General features: G+C 49.3%; 1 protein-coding gene across 3 annotated transcripts in view; it reads right to left on the bottom strand.

Moving 5' to 3' along the window:
- Positions 1-24,947, bottom strand: part of MORN5 (MORN repeat containing 5) — a 37,183-nt gene that overhangs the window by 10,995 nt on the left and 1,241 nt on the right. Inside the window, exons 2-5 of one of the 3 annotated variants that reach the window (XM_005654532.4) lie at positions 20,990-21,137; positions 18,906-19,017; positions 15,381-15,512; positions 4,584-6,022 (exon numbers count right to left, since the gene is read on the bottom strand). In XM_005654532.4, the coding sequence (XP_005654589.1) occupies positions 5,970-6,022; positions 15,381-15,512; positions 18,906-19,017; positions 20,990-21,137 (445 nt within the window). In that variant the 3' untranslated portion in view covers positions 4,584-5,969. Of the gene's footprint in view, positions 1-4,583; positions 6,023-15,380; positions 15,513-16,504; positions 16,668-18,905; positions 19,018-20,989; positions 21,138-24,947 lie in introns of those variants that run through there. The other 2 variants (XM_003480598.5, XM_084994881.1) reach the window with 2 other exon arrangements.

Genomic DNA, 24,947 nt, shown 5'->3' with positions numbered 1-24,947 from the left:
CAGGAAGCACCGCCACATGCCGGGCACACGCGTGCACTCGGCACGCCTGACCTCATGCAATCCTCATATGACCTCTGCCATGTGCACGGCTGGTGTCATCTCAAGTGGCATTTTAGGCGCTCCAGTTGGCCAGTAAAGGGAACCATGCCCACAGTCAAAATGACCCTTGGGAATCCCTTAGAAAGGCCCCAGACTGTAGAAGGGCGTCTCCCTCAGTGCCACACAGTAAGTGTTCTGGCACTGTTGGAACAGAAACTTATTCCTATGGTCGAGGCCCGGATGCATAGCTGTCCTGTGTTTACAGGCCATATAGGTAGAAAACACACCTCCTTAAAACCGGAATCAGCCCATGTGTGGCAAGGTGCTCACAAGACAGGAGGCGCACAGGGACACAGACCAACTGATTCACGTCCCCCCACACTCACACAAGAGTGAGCACGTGCTAAGTGGGGGTGGTGCCACATCCTAACACCATTTATATTGCCATTCTTCTTTCTCCCCAATCCCTGCATTAATTTTTCAAGCACGTGTCATTGCATTTGCATTCACTCAACACATTTGCGATGCCTGGCCACTGTACACAGGCAGATCTGGGAAGCCAAGTGCTGAAGCCAAGGTCACTCGGTCGGCCTCTGCTCTGACCCCTCTGCTCCCTTCTGTCCCTGCTCTCCAGCCGCATGTGGACAGTAGATCGAAGGGGACATGGCAGCTGGGCCTGTTCTCCAGGTGACAGATGCTAAGGGTGGAATTAAGGCTGGGACAGTGGGGACGGCCGGGAGGGACGTCAGGATGTGAAGGATCTGCAGACCTTCAGTGACAGACTGGAACTCATTCAATCCTCCCAGCCGTCCTGCAGAGTCAGTGTTATCCTGTTTCCCAGGGGACAGTACTGAGGCTCAGAGAGGTGGAGTTATATGTCCAAACTCACTCAGCTAATAAGGCAGCAAGGGCTCATACCAAGTCTATCTCCAGGGCTGCAGCCCTCAGACCCTACACACTTCGCTGAAAGATCCTTCTGCAGCTGCCATGTCTTTTTGCCATTTTCTTGGGCCGCTCTTGTGGCATATGGAAGTTCCCAGGCTAGGGGTTGAATCAGAGCTGAGGCACCGGCCTACACCAGAGCCACAGCAACGCGGGATCCGAGCCGCGTCTGCAACCTACACCACAGCTCACGGCAACTCCGGATCCTTAACCCACTGAGCAAGGGCAGGGACCGAACCTGCAACCTCATGGTTCCTAGTCGGATTCGTTAACCACTGCGCCACGACGGGAACTCCAGCTGCCATGTCTTTACTCCTCACTGTCTGAAGAACTGAAGCTAAGCTCCCTAACCTGGCAGTCAGAGCTCTCTCCAGCTCACACTGAGTCCTCTGCCTTGAACACCCTGCTCAGACACACTCCTATATACCCATCAAAGCCCTGTCCATCTATCACTGCCTAAGGGGGGCCTCCCTTGACTATTCCTCTGTCCCCCTGCACACTGGCAGGTCTCAGACGCTCCATCTTGATAACCTGGACCCCTGCAGCTCTCTGTGCCTTTGCTCAGGCTTTTCCTTCCCTTTCACGCAGCAAATCTACCTCTCAAACGTTAAAGCCTAGCCAGACACCACCTTTTCCAGAACCTCAACATGACTACACCCTTTTCTCTGCACTCTCCCAGCACATGGTGCTTCTGGCTCCTGGCATCAGCAAAGCAAGGGCACTCCCAGATTTTTGGAGAAAGAACCTCATATCTGATATTGTGCATTCAATATTAACATGGAGAACATTGAATTATGTTGGATTTTCTTCCCTATACTTATTTTTATGGTTTCTATTATTTTCATTTCTGGTCTATACTTTGAGGGAGGGGAGGGTCACTATAGCCTCTTGAATACTTAGGCTCTAGGCTTCTGTCCAGAAGGCACCCATCTCTGGTCCTACTGTTTATGCATCTGTCCCCCCCCCCAACTCCTGCCTTGCACTGGTTTGGGAGGGGGGCAGGCACTAAGTCTGGCCCCCACGGTGAGACCCTGGAATCTACAGGGGCTCAGTAAAGGCCTATGTCTGGGGGCATCTTAGTGAGTCTGAGACTCCAGGTGAATAAGAAATGATGAGGATGGGGGGGAACATATCCAGGACAGTGCCAAGGCCGGACAGGGAGATCAGAGGACTGCGGGCCTCCAGCCCAGCTTTGAAATTGGCACCCAAAGCAGGTAGAAGGAGGCCAGAGGGTAGCTTGCCAAGGTCACACCGGCTGCTCCCTTTGGGGCATGAAGTTAAGGAGGCCCCTGATTCTCAACCGGCACCAGCCCCTGGGTGTAAAACAATCCCGATGGATGGTGGACTGATAGTGGATGGTGATCAGTGACTGCTGACAGGCAGCAAGCTCCCCTGGGCCAGTCACTGCTCTCACTGCGTCATCTCAGTAACACTCACCACCCTGGACCGAAGGTCCTAGTTCTAGCCCCATTTTTCAGGCACCTGAAGCTCATAAGGTTAAGAGAGAGGTTAAGAGACTAGCTCGAGGAGTTCCCATTGTGGTGCAGCAGAAATGAATCTGACTAGGAACCATGAGGTTTTGGGTTTGATCCCTGGCATCAATCAGCAGATTAAGGATCCAGTGTTGCTGTGAGCTGTGGTGCAGGTTGTAGACGCGGCTCAGATCCTGTGTTGCTCTGGCTGTGATTCGACCCCTAGCCTGGGAACCTCCAGATGCCATGAGTGCAGCCCTTAAAAAAAAAAAAAAGAGAGAGAGAGAGAGACTAGCTGGAGGTCGAACAGCTGGCCAGTGGCAAAACTGGGGTCTGGGAGCAGATCTGGCAAGCCCTGGATCAGGCCTGTAACTCTGCCTGCCCCTCCTGCCCACCTGAGGCTGAGCAGGGCTGTCTGCCAACTGCCCTGAGTCCCAGCGCTGGGGCTGAGGAAGCCAGAGGAAGCTCCTGCCCATCCCCCGCCCCCGCCCCCACCCCCACCCCCGGGGGCTCCAGCCTCGTATCCACTTCTATTCAAGGAGACAAAACAAACCAAGCCAGTGCTGGCCGGGTGGACTCCTCCAAGGAAGGGAAGGGGAAGCTGTGTTCTTTGGATGCTTCCAAAAGCATGTGGGGGGTGGAGGGGGTATTGTTACAACTGCTGGAAGGGGAATTTCCAGGGCCTTTGGCACTGGGTTGGGGAGAGAGGAGGGCAGTGGGCAAGTCCCATCGGTCAGGGAAGGGCAGCAGGACAGGGCAGGCTGTCGCTCCTAAGGCAAGGGCCTTGACAGGGGCCGTTCCACCCTCTATGGGGTTGGGGGGAGGGGCGGTTCCAGATCTTTCTTTGAGGAGAAGGTCTATAGCTTTGCCGGCTTCTAAGAGGTCTGTCAGTTCCGAGCGTGGCTTCTGATATCGACACCGGGGTTCAGTGCGGACCCCTCCCTTTACTAACTACGCATAAGTAACTTACTCTCTGAGCCTCAGTTTCCCCATCCGCCAAATAGGGTTAAGGACACCTTCCTCGAAGGGCCGGGATGCCGTAAGTCCCTGGCACGGTGCAGGCATGTGATACAATTCCCTCCCCATTCCTTCTGCCTGAAGCAGATGCCTGGGATCTGGGATCCGTGAGGGCATTTTATTTGGCAGTTACAAGTGTGGTATTATCTCTCCACAAAGCTTTCATTATGGGGCTGCTAACAATACCGCAGATAAGGCAGGCATGGCCCTGCGTGCCAGCCTCCAGGTGATTATAACATTTGGGTAAATTGCCTTTTGTCTCGAAGGGAGATGACGGCGGGAGGGGGCTGGGAGGGAGGCTCGCTCAGTCCATTTTGCAGAAAGCGTTGGGGAGCAGGGTGGGGGGCGGGGGCGGGGGCGGGGGCGGCGGCGTGGTAGCGGGGAGACGGATGGTGGGGACAGCCTGGGTTTGCAGGAGGAGCCAGAGCTGGCAGTGTGAAAGCCAGCCCAGCCCCAGACCTGCCACAGCCAGGCTGTGTGGGGTCAGGAAGGTCACCCACCCTCTCTGATCTCAGCTTTCTCACCCGTCAGGTGATGGAGGTGGAAGCTTCAAGATTACAACAGTCTTGGTTTGTTGATGGCATGAAAAGACTCTTGTTCTTTGGCTAGCGGTAAAGCAGGCTGAGAACTATCTGGGGAAAATGAACCACCTCTGCCTTCTTACACTCAGGTGTTTTTATGTCTCTGGGCCACAAGGAAGGCCCTGGGTTCATTCTTTCTTTCACTAGGAAGCTCCAGCTTCTCATTCAGAGCCAGCTAAAAAATGTCATTTTTAGCTCTGAGTGAGCTGGACTTGAGTTCAAATTCCAGCCCTGCCACCTATTACCCGTGTAACTTTGGGCAAAGCATCTCACCTTGTCTCAGTTTCATCATCTGTAAAATGGAAAAAAGACAACTATTCACAGAGTTACTCTGAGGATGAGATAAAATAAATTATGTAAAGTGCTCCAACCAGTGCCTGGAACACAGTAAGCATTCAGTAAATGCTGGTTATTGTCATTATTCTGCTTTTTTACCTGAAATAAACTATGGATACCTTTGTATATCAACAGGTCTATTCCATCACTGCCATTTTAATGGCTGCATTGCATGTTATTCTAATGACATACTACATATATTTTTAAATTTTATTGAAGTATAGTTGATTTACAACATTGCATTTGATTTCTGCTGTACAGCAAAGTGATTCAGCTCTGCATATACAACGTTTTCACATTATTTTCCATTATGGTTTATCACAGGATATTGAATATGCTTCCCTGTCCTATTCAGGAGGATCGGGTGGTTTATTCATCGTATATATAATGGTTTGCATCTGCTAATCCCAGACTCCCATATATTACTTAATGAGTACCCTCGTGTTGGACATTTGGGATGTTTCCAGCTTCCACCTGTTTAAATAGTACCAGAAAAACTTTAGAGGATCAAGTGGTCTTGCACTTCCAGGTGCTCACCACGCAGCTTTTCTCAGGTTGGGTGGGGAGCAGACAAACACCAGTGCCCGGGAGCTCCCTGCCCAGCCTCTGTGGACAGACGATCTTGGAGCTGGCCAGGCAAAGTGGAAGGAGGCCGAGCTCCGGATGCAGATAAGCCCGAGTGTGAATCCCAGTTCCTGCCAAATTTCCTGGGGAAATTCTTTACCATCAAGGAGCCTCAGTTTCCTCATTTGTCAAACAGGACAATACTTCCCTCCCCCTTAGTTGAGTGTCCGGTGTAGGGTCAATGCTCAGTCAATGCCAGCTGTCCCCCACCCCCCCATCACCTTCATCCTCTCCATCCTCATTCTGGTGGAGCCAGTCTTCACCTCCCAAAGTCTGCAGATCACACAGGCCGGGTCACTCTTCGGGCCCCAGATCACATCCCTAATTCTTCGCATTGTCCATTTAATGGAGTGTGCAGTCACATGAGGCTTTCCATCTTGATTTAAAATTCTGCCTGGAACCCACAGGTTCAAACGCAAAGGGCCCTCTCTGCAAATAATCACTGGTATGGGATATTTTTAAGAAGCCCCAGCCATTGTTTCTGATTGAAGGAAAGTTGGTGCTATTTTGAAGAGCGGCACGATTAAGCCGTGGCGTTCTCTCTTTAACCGTTGGGAATTATACGCTGTTTGAAAGATTTGTGAGCTCTAGGACATTTGCCAGATGTGCTTGATTCGACATTTCAGACAACAAAGGGGATAATGTTGGCGGGAATCTTGACGGCATTTCTGATGATCAGGATATTCTTTGAGGATGGTACTGAGACCTTTCGGGGAAGAATTTCAGCTTTTACATAAACTAATTTGGAATGCTCACTCTCTGTCTTCCACAAAGCAAATTTAGTGCATTGTTAGTTGTATATGTTAAAATGGTTTACGAGGGTTTTTTCCTTTGAATATTAATAATGTGCCTTTCATCTGAGACACGCGCATGGGGTGTCATTAATTGCGGGGAGGGAGGAAGGCTTAGTGGTGCCGTTATTTTGCAAATGATTCCTACTAGTTGAGGCGAGCAAGAGCTACGCGAAGAGACACACATACACGCTGCCAAGGCGGCTCTGGAGCATCCTTCCTAGGGAATGAAAGGGACAGGCAGGAGGGTGAAGGCTAAGGGTTCATCTCCCAATTTCCCACCATGTTAAAGGTAACTATCCCAAGCGTCTTCCAGTGCTCCCCGATTGGCCCACAGTCTGTAAAGGAGTCTTTATTTTGAAAAAGGTACCATCTTGGAGTTGTGGCTCAGCAGAAATGAACCCGTCTAGTATCCCTGAGGATGCAGGTTCAATCCCTGGCCTTGTTCAGTGGGTTAAGGATCCAGCATTGCTGTGATCTGTGGTATAGGTTGAAGACACAGCTCAGATCTGACGTAGCTGTGACTGTGGCGTAGGCCAGCACCTATAGCTCCAATTCGACCCCTAGCCTGGGAACCTCCATATGCCATGGGTATGGCCCTAAAAAGCAAAAAATAAGAAAAATTAAAAAGGTCCCATCTCATTTGGGGACTGTGGTGTTTTTGTCCCAAGACTCCCAAATGGACCTTTGGGGAGTTCCCGTCGTGGCGCAGTGGTTAACGAATCCGACTAGGAACCATGAGGTTGTGGGTTCGGTGCCCTTGCTCAGTGGGTTAAGGATCCGGCGTTGCCGTGAGCTGTAGTGTAGGTTGCACACACGGCTCGGATCCCGCGTTGCTGTGGCTCTGGTGTAGGCCTGTGGCTACAGCTCTGATTTGACCCCTAGCCTGGGAACCTCCATATGCCGCGGAAGCAGCCCAAGAAATAGCTAAAAAGACAAAAAACAAACAAACAAACAAACCAAATGGACCTTTGATTCATTTAGAGCCTCACTGGGCTCCCGCTTGTGCCAGGAATGCCAGGCTTGGTGCAAGAGCACCTGTGAATGGGACACAGTCCTGTCCAGGAGCAGGGAGGCTGAGTAACGAATAAGTAGGAAGGGCATTCTGGGCTGGGGGAATATACGAGCTGAGAATAGTGCCATGTCGATGAGCGGAGGGCAGCTAGTTGGGTGGGGCTGGAACATTGGGTGGAAGAGACAGGAGGGTGGGAGGTGCCCTGGGGCTCTGAACACTATCGTCAAGAGTCTGCAGACCCCAGAGTTTCAGCAGTATTTCATTTCCCAAGCAAAACCCCCAAAGAGGCAGAAAGACCTAGCATGTCCAAGCCTTCTTTTCATCCCAACACCTACAAAAATCTTAGTAAATCCCAGGGTTTGCTCTCTTCTCTGGCCCAGCCTGAGTCAGTAATCACCACAACGATAACAGCCACAACTACCCATCACTGGACCAACTCTGGCCTTGGGCTGGGTCTATGCCACATACTTTGCAAATCTCTTTTTCCTCTTTTTTGGCCGTACCCTTGGTATATGGAAGTTCCCAGGCCAGGGATTGAATTTGAGTCACAGCTGCAACCTACACCACAGCTGCAGCAACACCGGATCCTTAACCCACTGCACTATAGCAGGAACTCTCTGTACTACGTACTTTGTATACTTAGCCTCATCTTTTCTAATCACAATTCCTCCAGATTAAGTATTACTATCATGCCCATTTTACAGATGAGGAAACTAAGGCTCCAAGAGGAGACAAGAAGTAAGCTACCCACGGTCACTCAGCTGGCCAGCTGGTAGATCCAATATCCGAGGACAGCCAGAGGTGTGGGTTCTAGACCCGGGCATCTCCCCAACATGCCATGTTATCTCTCTGACCTTTTCGTGCTCTCTAACCTCCTGCGGGAGGGAGTTCCTAACTCAGACTCTTTTTTGTTCTGTGTCTGCTGTATTGATTGGAATATTGCCCACCTTAAGTTGCTGTCTTTTATGGTTTGATGGTCCCAACAGAGGCAGCATCAGGGTGTAGAGGAGAGACCATGGCACTTGTAGTGAGATGGGAGTGGGTTAGAATTTCAGCTTCACCATCACCAGTCTGTCCTTCCTCACTCCCTGACCTAGTTGCCTAAACTCGGGGGCACACCTACTCACAGCTCACTGGATGCCTGGGAAGTTCACAGGAGATGCAGGGCTCACAGTTCAAAGGCTTTAGGGTGGGGACCAGCAGTGACAGATGCCAGTGGGGGTCAGACAGCAGGGAGTGGTGGGGACCTGGATGGTGCTTAACCCCACGTCGGTGCCCAAACCCAGGCAATTTCAAGCATGGGGCCAGCCCAACAAGAACTTTGGCCTGAGTTTGAGATCTCTAGTGCTTATGCTTGTAAGCTTTTCAAAGTTGGAAATGCAGAGAAATACAATGGCTTATTATTGTTATCCAGGATAAGTTGCCCATTAGGTGCCAGGGATTGAATTTTGTACAGTTTGTTGAAGAATAAGAGGGAGTTGTAGGCAGGGCTTCTGCCTGCCTGTACAAACATTTAATCAGCTCCAAGGCACATGAGCCATGTGAGGTGCCGGGGACCCAGTGCTGAATCAGACACACACACACATGGTTCCTGCCCTCAAGAAGCTCCTGGTCTAGTCAGGGAGACAGGCAAATAAAGATACTTCTACTCTCACAGGCTAAGTGCTGTGAGGCTTGAGGAGGCACAAAGTGGGGGACAGCTCATCCAGATAGCAGTGGAGCGAGGACGACAGAGGGAGGGGCGGGTCAAAGAACGCTGCTTAGAACAATGGTCCTGACCCTTACAAGGGTTGTGCAATCAGTTTGGAGCATAGCAACCAGCATTTAAAAACACTGAATAGAAAATATCCTAGCATATTGCATGTACAAAGAAGAGATGCGTGCATGTGGGTCTGTGTGTTCTGGGTCATGATACAAATCACTCCTGATGCGAGCTGGGTCCAAAGGTTTGAGAGCCACAGTTCCAGGGATTCTTGCCTGCCTTGCTTCCCCTCCCCAAACCTGGTGCTCAAAGACTTTCAGATGAGCAGAAGGATGGATTTAAACTCTCAGGGCAATGCAGCAGCAGGCAGGTACCGTCCTCCCCAGTTAGCAGCATGCCCTTCAGGAAGCCAAGTCTAGAAAACCTGGATCTGTTAAGCATGCATGTGTCTAACAATCTGCAGCTGAGCCGTCCAGCACTTGCTTTCTTTCCTGGGGAAGAGGAGCCAGTACAAGGTGTGTGTGTGTGGGGGGATTCAGAGGGGCTGGAGGAGAACGGACGGTGACCCTTCTGTTGGTGCCCCAGCCTGTGACCTCCTATAAAACAGTGTCCCCGGCTCTGACCTACCCGGGTGGCATGTGCCTCATAATAGCAGTGGCTCGGGCTGCTGTGTTTACCCTGGGATGGCCTCAGTCACCATCTCAGGCCCACATGGCCAGCAGCCCTGCGCCTCCAGGATGCCAACAGGAAGCACGGTTTATGGGGAGAAGGGGCCCAGGGGAAAACAGAAGATGGACAGAGGGCCGCCCAGGTCCCAGGCAGGGTGAGGTGAGTCAAGGGTAATGACCAGGTGGCCACTAACAGAGACTCCCTTTTAGTGGTTTTCAGGACACTCTGAACTTGATCTGTCCTATAATATCAGGACCAAAATACCCCTTGGCTGCCTTTCTCCTCTATCATAGACTCTTAAGGTTGGAAGGGCCCTAGACATTATCCAGGCCAACCATCTCATTTTACAGATGAAGAGAAAGGGGCCCAGAGAGGGAAGGCGCTGGCCCAGGGTCAGCCAGCAGGCAGCCTGGGAGCTGGGGCCAGGACTCAAAACCCAAATCTCTATCCCACCACCCTTGCCAGAAGGATCTCCCATCTCTTTTCTTTGGCCTCTCCTTCTATAAGGAGAAGTCTTTCTAATGGACAAATCTGTTTCTATTCTATTTGCCCCAAACCTTCCCTTGCTGCCTCACTGCTCTCAGGTGAAAGACACCTGTGATCTTTCCTACTGCCCTCTGGGGCCTCCTTTCTGGCTCTTCTTCCCCTGACATATTGGTATTTCCACTCCTGAGCTCCCTGCCTCTTAGATGTGCAGTGTTCTCACCCGTCTCGAATCCTTTGCACACACTGTTCCCTCCGCCTTTTACACTCTTCCCAACCCTGCTGCACTTGTCCACTCTTCTTTAGGTTTCACATAAGATCTTGCTGTTTCCAGGAAATCTCCCTGATCTGCTGACCTCAAGGGTCCAGGGTCCCCATGGGGTTCTCTCCCAGCAGCTCGGAACTGTGACAGTCCTTCACTGTCCCTTTCTCCTGCTGCCTGAGAGCTTCTGTGATGCCAATGTCACCTTCACACTAACACAGAGCCAGACCCACAGCAAGAAGTCAATAAATATTTATTGACCAGTCACCAGTGCCTGTCCTTCTGAGAATGGCCTTTCCTTCCCATGATGGAACTTTTTAAAGACTTAGTTTTTTAGAGCAGTTTTAGGTTCACAATACAATTGAGAGGAAGGTACAGAGATTTCCTACACATCCCCTGTCCCACGCATGCACAGCTTCCCCCACTGTCAACATCTCCCGCCAGATGGTACATTTGCTACCACTGATGAACCCACACTGACATGTCGTAACCACCCAAAGTCATTACTTTACATTAAGGGTCACTCTTAGTGATGAACACTGTGGGTCTGAATAAATGTTTAATGATGTGCATCCATCATTAGAGTATCATCCAGGGTATTTTTACTGCCCTAAAAATCCTCTGTGCTCTGTCTGTTTATCCCCGTGATGCATTTTTATAGCCATGCCCACAGCATACAGAAATTCCCGGGGCAGGGATTGAACCCAGGACACAGCAGTGACAATGCCAGATCTTTAACCTGCTGAGCCACCAGGGAACTCCCCCCATGACACATTTTAAGGCTTATCATCAAGCATGGCTTTTGCCCACAGGAGTCTGGGAACTGCAATTTCTGATTTCCCAGTCATACCATGCATTTCCATGCCTCTGTGTCTTTGCCCATGCTGTTCCCTCTGTGCCTGGAATGCCCTTCTCCAGCATTCCTGTTTATGAACCCCCTACTCCTTCTTTAAGACCCATCACTTCTGGGAACTTTTTCCTGACTGATACCCTCCATCCTGGCCAGGTCTTCCCCACCCACCTGTCACCTAACTCCAGGGCTTCCCCCAACAGGGCCCACATCATATTATATCATGATTGTATGTTTCTGCGTCTGTCTTTTCCACTAGTCTGTGCATCTGCACAGGACCAGCATGCCATCTCAGTGAGGCAAGACTAGAATACAATTCAAACCTAAAAAGCTGAGAATGAATCAGTTGCATTGCACCACAACTGAAGAAAGATTATGCGAACACAGAATTCCCCAAAATATGCCCCCTGGAAGTCTAGTTCCATAAAAATGCTCCCTGCTGCCTCATCTCCCAACTAATGTTACAATCAAACAATTTTAAGAAATGATACAAATATATCCCCCTGGTAGAGGTTCATAGTACACATTCATTTCTTAATTGATTGGCTTCATTCAGTTAATGAGCCCCTACTATGTACCTGGGTCTGTGCTTGGTGCTGGGGCTATGGCAGTGTGCCAGATTTTAAGGAAAATTTTTTCCTTCCTTTTTGCTGTAACTTTGAACTTTTCTGGTTCATAGGTTTTAGTTTTCACGGAGAGATGGTTCCACCAGGTGATACAATGATAGTTCAGTTGAATTGGAAGTTGAAATGGGCACTTGGCCATTTTGGCATCTTATGCCACCGAAACGACAGGAGAAGGGGAATACTGTACTGGCTGGAGTGACGGCTCCCGGTTTCCAGGGGACATTGGGTCACAGCTACAGAGTGGGGCAATGGAGACTCTGTATGGGACCCAAGGGGGTTCTCCAGGGCACCTCTTAGTACTTCTTCTTCTTCTTTTTTTTTTTTGTGTGTGTGTCTTTTTTGCCATTTCTTGGGCCGCTCCTGTGGCATATGGAGGTTCTCAGGCTAGGGGTCGAATCAGAGCTGTAGCCGCCGGCCTATGCCAGAGCCACAGCAACGTGGGATCTGCGCCACATCTGCAACCTACGCCACAGCTCACGGCAACGCCGGATCCCTAACCTACTGAGCAAGGCCAGGGATCGAACCCTCAACCTCATGGTTCCTAGTCGGTTTCGTTAACCACTGAGCCACAATGGGAACTCCAGAACATGGAATTTATAATGGAAGAAGGAATTTATAAATATTAACCTCAGCCTCATGACCAGTCATAGAAAGAGGACTGTACCAGCAATATGGCATTTCTTCCTTGCTTGTATGTTGTGTATAACTATATCATTTACTTATCTACAGATTTACTTTTATTAACTAATTTCTTTTTTCCCCTCTTTTCCCCTTAATATTTTACAGAAAGGTTCTTGGCAGTGGTGTGTAGGTTGTAGATGAAGCAGGATTGTTGAGGGACAGCCTCACTCAAAGATGGATATGTCTATTGGGCTGTAGGTCTCCCCTCTCAGAGGAGGAAGTGAGAGCATCTTTGTATGAAGGATAGTTACAACTTGTTATATAAAAAAAGCATAAAGGTGTTATCTTTGCAGCGGAGAAGAGTGTGTCTGGATGCTGAGGGACAACAATAGTGGATGGTGCCAGTTACGAAGCTACCAACGCTCAGCTCCAAGCCCACCTTCTACACCTGCTTGGCGATGCTGAGAGTGGGACCACGTGGATGACATTTCCTCTTTGCCAGCTGGCCCCCAGTCAGGTGCTGGGAGGCAGACAGACGGGGAGGGCACACGCTCCCTGTTTTGCTTGCTGCTCTGGGTCAGTGTCTCAGCAATGGCCTTTCCCAGGAAGGCTCCCAGCTTTCCCCACACTCCTAGCATCAGCCTCATCACTCTCTCTCCAGAGGTCTCACCAGGCAGTGCCCCCTCCTCAGAGGTCTGTGTTGTAGCTCCTGGGGTGGGGTGGGGGGTCCCCTCCATCAACCTACATTCTAATAACTCAGTCTCTTGCTCTTCCCCCCAGTTTGGAGGTGGTAGCTGCTTCCTGCAGTTATTTTTTTTTTCAGCTTTCCAATACTTATTTAACCAATTTCCTGATATTAAACTCTGTTTTTCTGGAGTTCCCGTCGTGGCGCAGTGGTTAACGAATCCGACTAGGAACCATGAGGTTGCGGGTTCGATCCCTGCCCTTGCTCAGTGGGTTAACGATCCGGTGTTGCCGTGAGCTGTGGTGTAGGTTGCAGACGTGGCTCGGATCCCGCGTTGCTGTGGCTCTGGCGTAGGCCGGTGGCTACAGCTCCGATTCAACCCCTAGCCTGGGAACCTCCATATGCCGCAGGAGCGGCCCAAGAAATAGTAACAATAACAACAAAAAAAGACAAAAGACAAAAAAAAAAAAAAAAAAAAAAAAACAACTCTGTTTTTCTGACTGGACTCTGACTTGTACAAATGGAGACAAGACAGAGTCCCTGGTCTCAGGGATCTTACAGTCTAGTGGGAGAGACAGATGGTGAGAAATTCATTACACAAGTGAGGCTTTAATATCAGTTGAAATAAGTGCTAGGGAGGAAAACTACAAGGTATACCAGCATATTAGATGCCCTGAAAAGCCCTTCAGTAAATAGAACTGTTTAGTATTGTTTAACTCAGAATCTCCTTAGTTTATTTGATTAAGAAACCTCATGGAAGCCTATTACCATCAGCAGAATTAGTGCTATACATAGTATACTCTGTTAATGGAAGATGGGAGGTCATTAAAGAAAGTGCCAGGGACGCGGAGTGTGAGCATTTGCCATGTTTCTGTAGGAGCACCCAGTGGGCAAGGGGCATCTCAACTCTAGGAGTCAGCCACAAGAGCAGCTGACAGTTCCCTTTGCTCTTATTCCGGCACTGCAGGCAACTTTCAGATCATCACTGGATTACAGAGTAATTTCCCTACAGGAAGTGGAGACCCTCATTAGCCAACACAGGCCTTCTGGTCTACCTGGATGTTTCTTTCTAATATAGGGCAGGATTTCTTGACCTCAGTCTTTTTTTTTTTTTTTTGGCTTTTTAGGGCCACACCCATGTTATATGGAAGTTCCCAGGCCAGGGCTCAAATCAAAGCTGTAGCTGCGGTCCCATACCACAGCCACAGCAACACTGGATCCTAGCTGTGTCTGCGACCTACACCACAGCTCACGGCTCACTGGATCCTTAACACTGTGCAAGGCCAGAGATCAAACCTGAGTCCTCATGGATACTAGTTGGATTTGTTTCCACTGAGCAACAACAGGAACACCTTGACCTTGACCTCAGTCTTTAGAGGAACCATCACCCTCTTAAGACTACATGCAAAATGCATGCGTGTGCGTGCGTGCGTGTGTGCGTGTGTGTGTGTGTGCATATGTGGGCATTTTTCTAGGAAGAGGGTCCATAGCTTTTGTTACTCCTAGTGCAACTGTGTGTGACTCTAGAAACGAGAAACGTATAGGAAAATGTTATTATTGGTACATTGACCTCTTACAAGTTTGGTCACTGCAAGTCAGCCCTTCTCAGTCTGATCAGCTTATATTCACTCACCAACTAAGTGCTGGATCCTCCAAGGTACTCCCTGGGCTAAGGGGTTGGCAGACATCTTGGACCACATGGCATCACTCATTTTCTAGGCCTTTACCTGTACTGGTTCCTCTGGCTGGAAAACCTCTCCCCATGCCTTGGGGTCAACTCGCAATCATTCTTTGGGTCCCAGCTTAGCTATTTCCTTCTTGAAACCTTCTTGGAATTTCCAGTTCTGGATGAGGTACCACTTCTTTGTGCCCCCACAGCATCACTCCCACCTCTCTGGGATCCCTGGCTCCTACCTCTACTACCTCCGACCCCCATCTAGGGCCATGTTTTTTACTTTCTTTGTGCTTGTTCCATGATGTAATTAACTATTTGTAGTACATGTCTGCTACTTGTCAAACATAAGCTCTATGAGGGAGGGGGTTTGTATCAACCTTTGTCCTGCTTTGGTGCCCAGACCAATCATTGCATTAGCATACAGCAAGCATCCATTAAATACTAGTTAAAGGGAAGTATGCAAAGGTAAGCTCTTGAATCCTTTCAGTGCTACACTTATGTGCCATCACAGACCACTAATGTTCTCTGCCACATTCTTTTTTTTTTTTTTTTTTTTTGGTCTTTTTAGGGCCATACCTACAGCATATGGAGGTTCCAAGACTAGGGGTCCAATTGGAGCTGTAGCCACTGGCCTACGCCACAGCCACAGCAACACAGAGCCTCATCTGCAAACTACACCACAGCTCACAGCAACGTCAGATCCTTAACCCACTGCGCAAGGCCAGGGATCGAACCTGCATCCTCATGAATGCTAGTCAGATTTATTACCTGCTAAGCCATGGTAGGAACTCCTTCTGCCATGTTCTATGACTAAGTAGAGAATTGTCAGCCATGAGAATCCTAAGGAGTGAAATACTCAGATTATCAATTTTTGTCTGTCATTGGCAAAAGCTTCTTTCTCACTAAATGTATGCATGAGTGTGCACACGTGTGCACAAACCTACCTGTAATGAGAGAAAACATGTGCCTGGGGGTATGGAATAAACATACCTGCATTTCTCAGAAAGCGACCCCTATAGTCCTTGACTATTCTTGTGGTGGGGTTGTAGAAGCCATCTCCGCAGTCATACCAGCCGGGAGGGATTTCTCTAGGCGGGTCCATGTTGGTAAGTTGAGAGATTCCTTGAAAGGATAGAACGGATCATTAACTCAGCACCATGGTCAAGTCCAAACCCAGTCTCCACCTAAAGTCCACTTTGGGCTGGGTACTTATGTGACTATCTGGCCCCACTGCTGGACCGCACACTCCCTACTCAGGGTATGGAGCACAATCAGCAGGAACAGGGCCCCAAAGGAGCTTCCTGAAATGGCTCTGTGAGTAGCGTTTTGGGAACTAGACCACTATTTGTTTCCCTGGATCCCATCCTCCATTTCAAGGGACACCATGCCAAGGGCACAGGTTCTGGAATCACAGAGACCCTGAGGATGTGTCAGAGTTGGCCAAGTGGCTAGAAAGGCATGTGGAGGAGGGGGTGGCATTCCAGGCGCGTGCAAAGGCCACAGGCATGAGCCTTCATGTCTCCTCAGGACACTTTGTGGACACTTTGTGGAGCCTTCATGTCTCCTCAGGACACTTTGTGGAGCAGGGCGTGTTTAACGAGGACAAGAGGGAAGAAAGCAGTCAGGTGACAAAGAGCCTTGACTATCACCTAAAGTACAAGAAGAGTGGCCATTTATTGAATGTCTGTTACTGTGCCAGGCATTGTGCTGAGTGCTAGACTCCTACCTTTTCACTTAATTCTCACAGCAACCCTGTGGTCCTAGGTCCTGGTTTTTTTTTTTTTTTTTTTTTTTTTTGTCTTTTTGCCATTTCTTGGGCCGCTCCCACGGCATATGAAGGTTCCCAGGCTAGGGGTCGAATCAGAGCTGTAGCTGCCAGCCTACGCCAGAGCCACAGCAACGCAGGATCCGAGCCGCGTCTGTGACCTACACCACAGCTCACGGCAACGCCAGATCGTTAACCCACTGAGCAAGGGCAGGGATGGAACCTGCAACCTCATGGTTCCTAGTCAGATTCGTTAACCACTGCGCCACGACGGGAACTCCTAGGTCCTATTTTATAGATAAGAAAATTGAGGCTCGGAGAGGTTGAGTAACTTGCCTGAGGGCAGATTCTCAGTTCTGTAGCTTACATGGTAAGCTGTTGCCATCAGAGGAGGGGAGAGCCTGGAACCGCCCCCCAGGACAGGGGACGTTGAAACCACCGGGAGAGAAAGAGGAGTTGGTGTCCCTTCAAGGTCACGGCCCCGGTGTATTGTCTCTCCTGGGTGCTGAGGCCTGAGGAGAGGGGATAAGGTTGGCATAAAGAACTTCTTGGTTTCCTTCTGTGTGTGGTCCCTGTGGTTCCTGAGCACAGCGCCACGCTCACAGTTCTGGGTCCCCCCCTCCCACAGTAGGCCCTGCTGTGAGTTAACGACGATAAGCGAGCATGTTATTGGCTGACGGTTACTGACTATAACTCCATGTCAAGGGCCTTACAGCCCTTCTCTCCCCAAGCCTCCTGCCAATGCCCATCTCACGGATGCTCAGAGAGGAGAAGGGGCGGCCTTAACCCTCCCCCTCTCCCCGCCCTAACAACGGCCTTGGGGCTGAGAGCTGGAGAAGTGTGCCAAGTGCCGAGTGACTAGGAAGGAAGCGGGTACTTAGGGTAAACCTGCTGTGCTGGGAGCCGCCGGAGGAGAAGGTGGGGAAGCTGCAGGAAGGTCGCTGTGCTGCCTGGAGACTGGCAGAGACCCAGCTTTGGCAAAACCTGCGCTGCGTGAGAGCTGAGGGCCTGAGGCCAGGAGCTCTTTGCCTATAGGCCTCAGTTGGGGTGAAGAGCCCACGACAAAGTCATGGCTAACCCCAGAGGAACCATTGACAGGGTTCTCCAGGGGCATCTAGATTGGCAGCTCTTTGAAGGCAGAGAGGCTGTGACCTCAGCTCTTGGTCCTTCTGGGGCCAGCCAGTGTCTGCCACAGAGCAGGTGCTCAGAAAAAGTCCATTGACATCATTGCCATAACTACCCTAAGTGCACCACAGCGCCCCCCACTTGATGTCAATATTATTGTCCCTGTTTGCTAATAACTCTTTAGTGAGTGCCTACTATGTGCCAGGCAATGTGCTAGGCACTGGGGATACCTCAGTGAATGAGAAAGAGCCTTTGCCCTCAAGGAGCTCACGACCACCTTGCAAAGAGAGACCCTTGTGACAGCTCCAGGGGACATTGCGGCTGCTTTGTGACTTATCATGGGGTGGCCTTGCCTCATCTGGCAATTCAGGGAAGGGGTCCCAAAAAAGGGGTGTTAAGCAAGGACCTAAAGGATAGGAAGGCATTATCTGGGTGAAGTGAGAAGGTTTAAGAGCATCCCAGGCAGAGGGAAAGGCAGGAAAGAAGAGGGCCTCTTTGCAGAACAGAGAACATTCGAGAAGGGCGGGGAGTGGGGGATGAGGATGGGGACCTTCATGGGGGCCAGAGAAGGCTGGTCATCTTAGGAATGCAGGACCTTGTCTTCAGGAGGGTGAGGAGGCATTGGCGGGGGTGGGGGGGTACTTTAGGAAGTTCCTGTTGTGGCTCAGCAGGTTACGAACCCAACATAGTGTCATGAGGATGCAGGTTTGATCTTAAGGCCTCACTCCTTAGGATCCGGTGTTGTTACAAACTGTGGCGTAGGTCACAGGTGAGGCTTGGATCCCGAGTTGCTGTGGCTGTGGTGTAGGCCAGCACCGGTAGCCTGGGAACTTCCATATGCTGCAGGTGCGGCCCTAAAAAGAAAATTAAACAAACAAATGAAAACAAATCTACCCTCTTGAGGGTCAGCTGACCTCACACGAGTCTCAGAAACACAAACGAGTCCCTTAAGCTTCCACTCTCTGAATCCAGACTCTAGGCTCTGATGTGACAGAACCGGATTTTTGCAGGGAGGTAGCATGGTGTCGGGAACCTGAGAGAGGAAGACTTGAGCTCCCGTGGGAGCTCTGCCACTGGAGGCATGTTAGGACTCCATGGCCTCAACTTCCTCCTCTGTGACAAGGGACCAGGAAGGCAGACAAGGCAGGGACATCTGGAGATTCTGTAAGACAGGGATTACAGAGGCCCTCGCCCAGCACCCGATACGCAGAGCACATGCTGCATAGGTACAGCTCGGCGTCAGTGTGACAGTGGATACAATGAATAATGGCAGCTGAGATGTTCTGTGCCCCTACAATGCCTGCAAGACGCTGCTATAAACCCTTTACACGCATTATCTTATCTACAGGACTTGTGAGGCAAATGGTGCTATTGTCCCATTTGGTGGGGCAGAAACTGAGGCACCGAGAGGTGAATGACTGGCCCAGGTTCCCAGCTGCAACTGGGGGGCTGAGATTTGAAGACTGGCGTTTCTGGCTCCAGAACCTGGCTCTTGTGCAGTCTGAGGCCCTGCTCCATCCTCCTCTCCTTTGGGTGGGTTGTTTCAATGGGCCATGGCCCGCTTAGAATGGTCTTTCATTTTTCTCTCTGTTTGGGCGTGAAGGAGAAGGAGGGTGCCTGGGTACCTGCAGGCTTCAAGCCGTGGCAGATCTCGGTGTAAAATCTCCGATCGTAGCTGTCACAGTAGTGCCAGTTCTCAGCGTCGTACTGCAGCCCATCCGAGAAGGTGTACCTGCCCTGGAAGATGAGGAGCACACATGTGGGGCTGAGGAAGCCACAGCTCACTCGCCAAGAAGGATGAAAGTCCAGGGAAGGGGTGGCTTTCTCATCACCGTAGAAAAGCAGTGAAGACTGTCATAGCTGTGACGGCAGTGACGATTGGAAGGAGTAGCTATAAAGTACTGGGCTCTGTGCCTGACGCTCAAAATATGGCAACTCATCGTGTGACCTTGGGTAGATGACCTATCCTCTCTAGCCCTCAAGTTCCTCCATCGTCAAACTGAATAATAATGCTCTGTATTTCTTAGGGTTCATTTGATGAGATTCAATGAGATAATACACGAAAGGCATTTAGCTTAGTGCCTGGCTTATAGTAAACATTCAATAAATGTTATCGTTATTCTTTTATTCTCATCATGGTTAGAAAGTTCAGAGTCCTCAGCCATGGCTTTCTGTCCAAACATGTACATTCTGCTTTTGCTGCCTTAGTGCTAAAGGAAGCCTCAGGATGTAGACATCACTTTGGCCTGGGCATCAGGAAACACGGGTGGAAATTCCAACACTATTAATTCACTGGGTGACCTTGGGTAAGTCATATCCCCTTCCTTGGGCTTAGACTCTTCAAGCTCTAAAACAAGGAGTGTTTCTTAACCTTTTTTTAGGTCATGAGCCGGTCCCTGAACACAGTCTTAGTGAAACCCATGAAAGTTAGAGATCTTCTGCCCAGAGAGTTATAGTCCCATGTGCATACAAGCAATTGTATATAAGTCAGGAGATTTCACTGACTCCCTTGAATTCTATTTATGGCTCAAAAATCCCAGGCTAAGAAGTCCTGACTTAGATGATCTACCATGATGGTAAAGGTGGCATTAATACTGAGTGCCATCTATGCCAGGTACTGAGTGAGCGCTCTAATTATACTGTCTCATTTATTCTCATAACCATCCTAGGAGATGCCTAGTACTCTTGTGGCCGGCAGAATCATGGGTCCCCGAAGATGTCCCTGTCTAATCACTGGACCTATGAGTATGTTCACCTTATAGGGCAAAAGGGACTTTGCAGACTGATTAAGTCAAGGATCTTGAAGTAGGGAGATGATCCTGGATTATCTAGGTGGACCCAATATAATCACAGGGGTCCCCAGAGGAGGGAGGCAAGAGGGTCAGAGTGAAGAAGACGAGGTGATGACAAAAGCAGAGGGAGGCGAGATGTGATGACAGAAACAAAGGCCAGAGGGATGCGTGGCCGTGAGCCAAGGAAGGCAGGCAGCTTCCAGAAGCTGGGAAAGGCAAGGAAGTGGATCCTCCCACCGACCCTCCAGAAGGAATGCAGCACAGCTGACCTCTTTTATCAGACTTCTGATGTCCAGAGCTGTAAGACAATACGTGTCTGCTGTTTGAAGGTACCGAGTTTATAGTAATTTGTTACAGTAGCACTTTGATACTAATACAATGCTTGTCCCCAGTTTTTATTTTATTTTGTTTAGTCTTTTTAGGGCTGCACCTGCAGCAGATGGAAGTTCCCAGGCCAGGGGTTGAATTGGAGCCATAGCCGCCAGCCCATGCCATAGCCACAGCAACTCCAGATGGAGCCTCATCTGAGGCCTATACCACAGCTTCTGGCAATGCCAGATCCTTAACTTTCTGAGTGAGGCCAAGGTTTGAACCTGAGTCCTCATGGATACTAGTTGGGTTCTTAACCAGCTGAACCACAACTGGAACTCCCTGTGCCTTTTTAGACAAGAAACAGGAGTCTCAGAAAGGGGAGGTCATGGGCCCAAGGTCACAAAGTTAGTTGGTGGCCTAATAGGCTTCAAACTCATCATGGCCTCTCCAGGGGCCCTTCTGGATCTGGAGGGAGAGGATTCCAGAGCCCTAGGAGACCAAGAGGGGAGAGAAGAGGGCAGCGGAGGGGGAGGGCAGCGTGCATGGCAGGGGGTTCGTCCTGACGGAGGCTCTTCCCTCTGCAGCCTCCCTCCCCGGCTGATTACCTTCACCACCAATCCTTTCTCCCAAACGGCATCAAATCGGCTCCCGCTGGGGAAGTACAAAGTTCCTTGGCCATGAAACATGCCGTCCTTCATTTCACCAACATATTTTGTTTCAGTAGGGAGGATGTATTCGGCTTTGCCCTCCATCCTGTAAGGTCAAAGGGAAGTCACTGAGCCCCCACGGAAGCTAGGGGATCAGAGCTGGAGGGTGCAGGAGAGCCAGCAGGCACCTCAGGGTCCTCAGGTGTTATTGTCCCAGCAACACTTTGTTCAGAAACAAAATGGTTCTTTTCCTCAGAGCTCAAAAATAAGAGGTGGTGTGTGTTGAAGGGGATGCAGAGTTTGGTCTAGTTCTTCTCCCTCCAACTTAGGGACTCTTCTGGAGTTCACGCTGCCCATGGAGGTGCTCCTTGGGAGGCTTAGAGAGGGAAGCAGTGTACCCAAAGACACACAGTAAGCACTGTGAAGTGGAGATGGGGGGCCAGGTTTCCTGGCAACTGGTCCCCCATGATCAGCCCACCCCTGCCCCTTAGGCCACAAGTAGGAAATTGGGAAAAGTATGAAATTTAGATAGGAAACAGGAATTTGAACCTTAACTTCACCATGTCCTAGGTGTATCATCTTGGAGACTTTCCTAAACCTCTCTGTTTTTCTTCCTTCCTTTGTTCCTTCCTTTTTTTCTGACAAGTATTTACCAGAGCAGCTGCTATATGCCAGGTGCCTTGCATGGTCTGTTGGGTATAATACTACAGACACAACAGCACTCAAGGTAGATGCCATCCTTGTCCCTGAGGGGTTCACAGTTCAGTGGGAGACACATTTAAGCAATGATATAATTCATGATAAGTGCCACACAGGGGAAGACAGGCCCCTATAGGAGCTACAGGAGCACAGGGCAGGGAACTAGCTGGACGAGTTGACTGCTTACTTCATGTGTCAAATGGATGGGATGAATGCCCAAGATTAACCCAGATACTGCTAACAGTTTTCCTAGTAAAGGGCCTGACATACAGTGAGAGTGCTTAAGAAATATGCTTTCATCTACTCTTTCTCTCCTTCTCCATTCTTCCCCATGAGCTGGAATTCACTTCTCCTACTTCTGAACTTCTTTGCACTTTTGTTTGTATCTCCATCAAATGCTCAGCCTTTTAGCCTTGCATCATAATTGTACACCTCATCTCCCCTATTTAATCGAAGACTCTTAAAAGGAAGACCTTGGTATCCTCAGCTCCTAGGATCACGTTTCTTTTCTAACAGATGCTTGTGAGAGTTCTCATTATGGCTCAGCAGTAACCAACCCAACTAATACCCATGAGGATGTGGGTTTGATCCCTGGCCCCACTCAATTGGTTCAGGATCCGGCGTTGCAGTGAGCCTTGGTATAGGTAGCGGATGTGGTTTGGATCCCCAGTTGCTGTGGCTGTGGAGTAGGCTGGCAGCTGCCGCCCTGATTAGACCCCCAGCCTGGGAACCTCCATATACCGTAGGTGTGGCCCTAAAAATAAAAAAAATAAAAAGAACTATAAACAAATGCTCATGAACATCTGCTGAGTAAGGAATGAAGGAAACAGAAGGGCTAGTGAACTTGCTGCATAGATGACAGAGTTGCCTGCTGTGACACAGACCCCCAGCAGGGAGAGTGATATGATTAAAGTACAGCTTCTGTTTTTAAGGGGTCCAGGCCTGGCTCCTCCTCTTCTCCATGCCTGTGTGACCTTGTGTGACTCCACCTTTTTTTTGTTTTTGTTCTTTTCACAAAATGCAGGCTTTTACTGTTTCTTTTTTTTAAATTGTTATTTCCCCAATACAATTTTTTTCTACTGTATAGCACGGTGACCCAGTTACACATACACGTATACATTCTTTTTTCTCACATTATCATGCTCCATCATAAATGACCACACATAGTTCCCAGTGCTTCACATCAGGATCTCATTGCTAATCCACTCCAAAAGCAATAGTTTGCATCTATTAACCCCAAGCTCCCAGTCCACCCCACTCCTTCCCTGTCCCCCTTGGCAACCACAGGTCTATTCTCCAAGTCCATGATTTTCTTTTCTGTGGAAAGATTCATTTGTGCCATATATTATATTCCAGATATAAGTGATATCATATGGCATTTGTCTTTTTCTGACTTACTTCACTCAGTTTGAGAGTCTCTAGTTCCATTTATGTTGCTGCAAATGGCATTATTTTGTTCTTTTTTATGGCTGAGTAGTATTCCATCGTGTATATATACCACATCTTCCTAATCCAATTGTCTGTCGGTGAACATTTGGGTTGTTTCCATGTCTTGGCTATTGTGAACAGTGCTGCAGTGAACATGCAGGTGCATGTGTCTTTTTTAAGTACAGTTTTGTCCAGATATATGCCCAAGAGTGGGACTGCTGGGTCATATGGTAGTTCTATGTATAGTTTTCTAAGTACCTCCATACTGTTCTCAATAGTAGTTGTACCAGCTTCCATTCCCACCAACAGTGCAGGAGGGCTTCCATTTCTCCACACCCCCTCTAGCATTTGTTATTTGTGGACTTATTAATGATAGCCATTCTGACTGGTGTGAAGTGGTATCTCATGGTAGTTTTGATTTGCATTTCTCTAATGACTCCACCTTTCTGAGCCTGAGTTTTTCATTTATAAAATGGGGATAATGATGACTCCCCCTACAAAGCTGCAGAGATAATGGCTGTGAAACTATTATCAGAATGCCTGGCATATAGACGAGCTCAAAAACTCTTTTGCTTTTACTTTGCTGTAAGACACAGGTGAGAGCTCCTTGTCCTCTTTCCTCTACCTCTTCGCTTGAGATCACACCTGACATTTCTAAGCTTAGTCTCCATCTAAACCCTTCTCTGAGGTCTGGCATTTCCCCCATCCCTTTTATTTACCGCCAATTGGACATTATGGTTCAGACCTTCTACAGACATCTCCAGCCCACCCCAAATAGAACTCATCCTCTCTTCCTCCAAAGCAGCTTCTCCTCAGTGGTCTCAGTTTCCATGAATGGCATCAGAATCCTCCAGGTTCAAAGACTGGAGCTGGACACTGCGCTGGGACTGGAAGCAGTCTCTTGAGTGGGACCAGGAGCCAGTCATTTGCTAAGTCCTGGTGGTGAAATCCCCAAACTTCCACATTTTTTTTCTCTTTCCTGCAGCCCTGCTGCCTCTGCTTTGGCCCAGGGTCCTGCTGCCTCTTATGGTGACCAGAGAAGCAGGCTCTAACCTGACCTCCCCACCTTCACTCTTCCTCCCTCCACCCCGTCCTTCCTTTCCTCCTCTCTTTCTACTTCTCTTCCATTTTCCTTTTATTCATTCAAGGTGAAAAGCCTTCTTTTTATTTTATTTTTTGGCTGTGCTCACAGCATGTGGAAGTTCTCAGGCCAAAAATCAAATCTGCCCCGTAGCAGAAACCCAAGCCACAGCAGTGACAACACTGGATCCTTAACATGCTGAACCACCAGGGAGCTCAAAAACCCTTCACTTATTTTTTTTGGGAGGGGCACACCCATGGCACATGGAAGTTCCCAGGCTAAGGGTTGAATTGGAGCTGCAGCCGCCAGGCACGCCACAGCCACAGCCACACAGGATCTGAGCAGTATCTGCAACCTACACCACAGCCTGTGGCAAAGCCAGATCCTTAAATCTGCTGAGCGGGCCCAGGGATTGAACCACAACCTCATGGATACTAGTCAGGTTCTTAACCCGCTGAGCCACAACGGGAACTCCAAGCCTTCCCTTTAAATTCAAAATAAAAAGAAAGGGAACTCCTTTATAATGAAGACGTCAGTCCTGAGGACATGATAACCATACCTCAAACATTATTTACTCACTCACTCACTCACTCATTCATTCATTCATTCATTCTCTTATTAGTTCATTTGGCCAACATTTACTGAATGCCTGCCAGACATATGTACTATGAGGAGGGATGCAGAGGTGGAATAAATTAGATTTCCTAA

This window comes from Sus scrofa, chromosome 1 (assembly GCF_054392235.1).
Source record: "Sus scrofa isolate SSC_HxYL_T2T_F1_AM1 chromosome 1, Sscrofa_HxYL_maternal_Yorkshire_Landrace_v2.0, whole genome shotgun sequence".
NCBI lineage: Eukaryota > Metazoa > Chordata > Mammalia > Artiodactyla > Suidae > Sus > Sus scrofa.
This window is presented reverse-complemented; position numbering and strand designations above follow the sequence as displayed.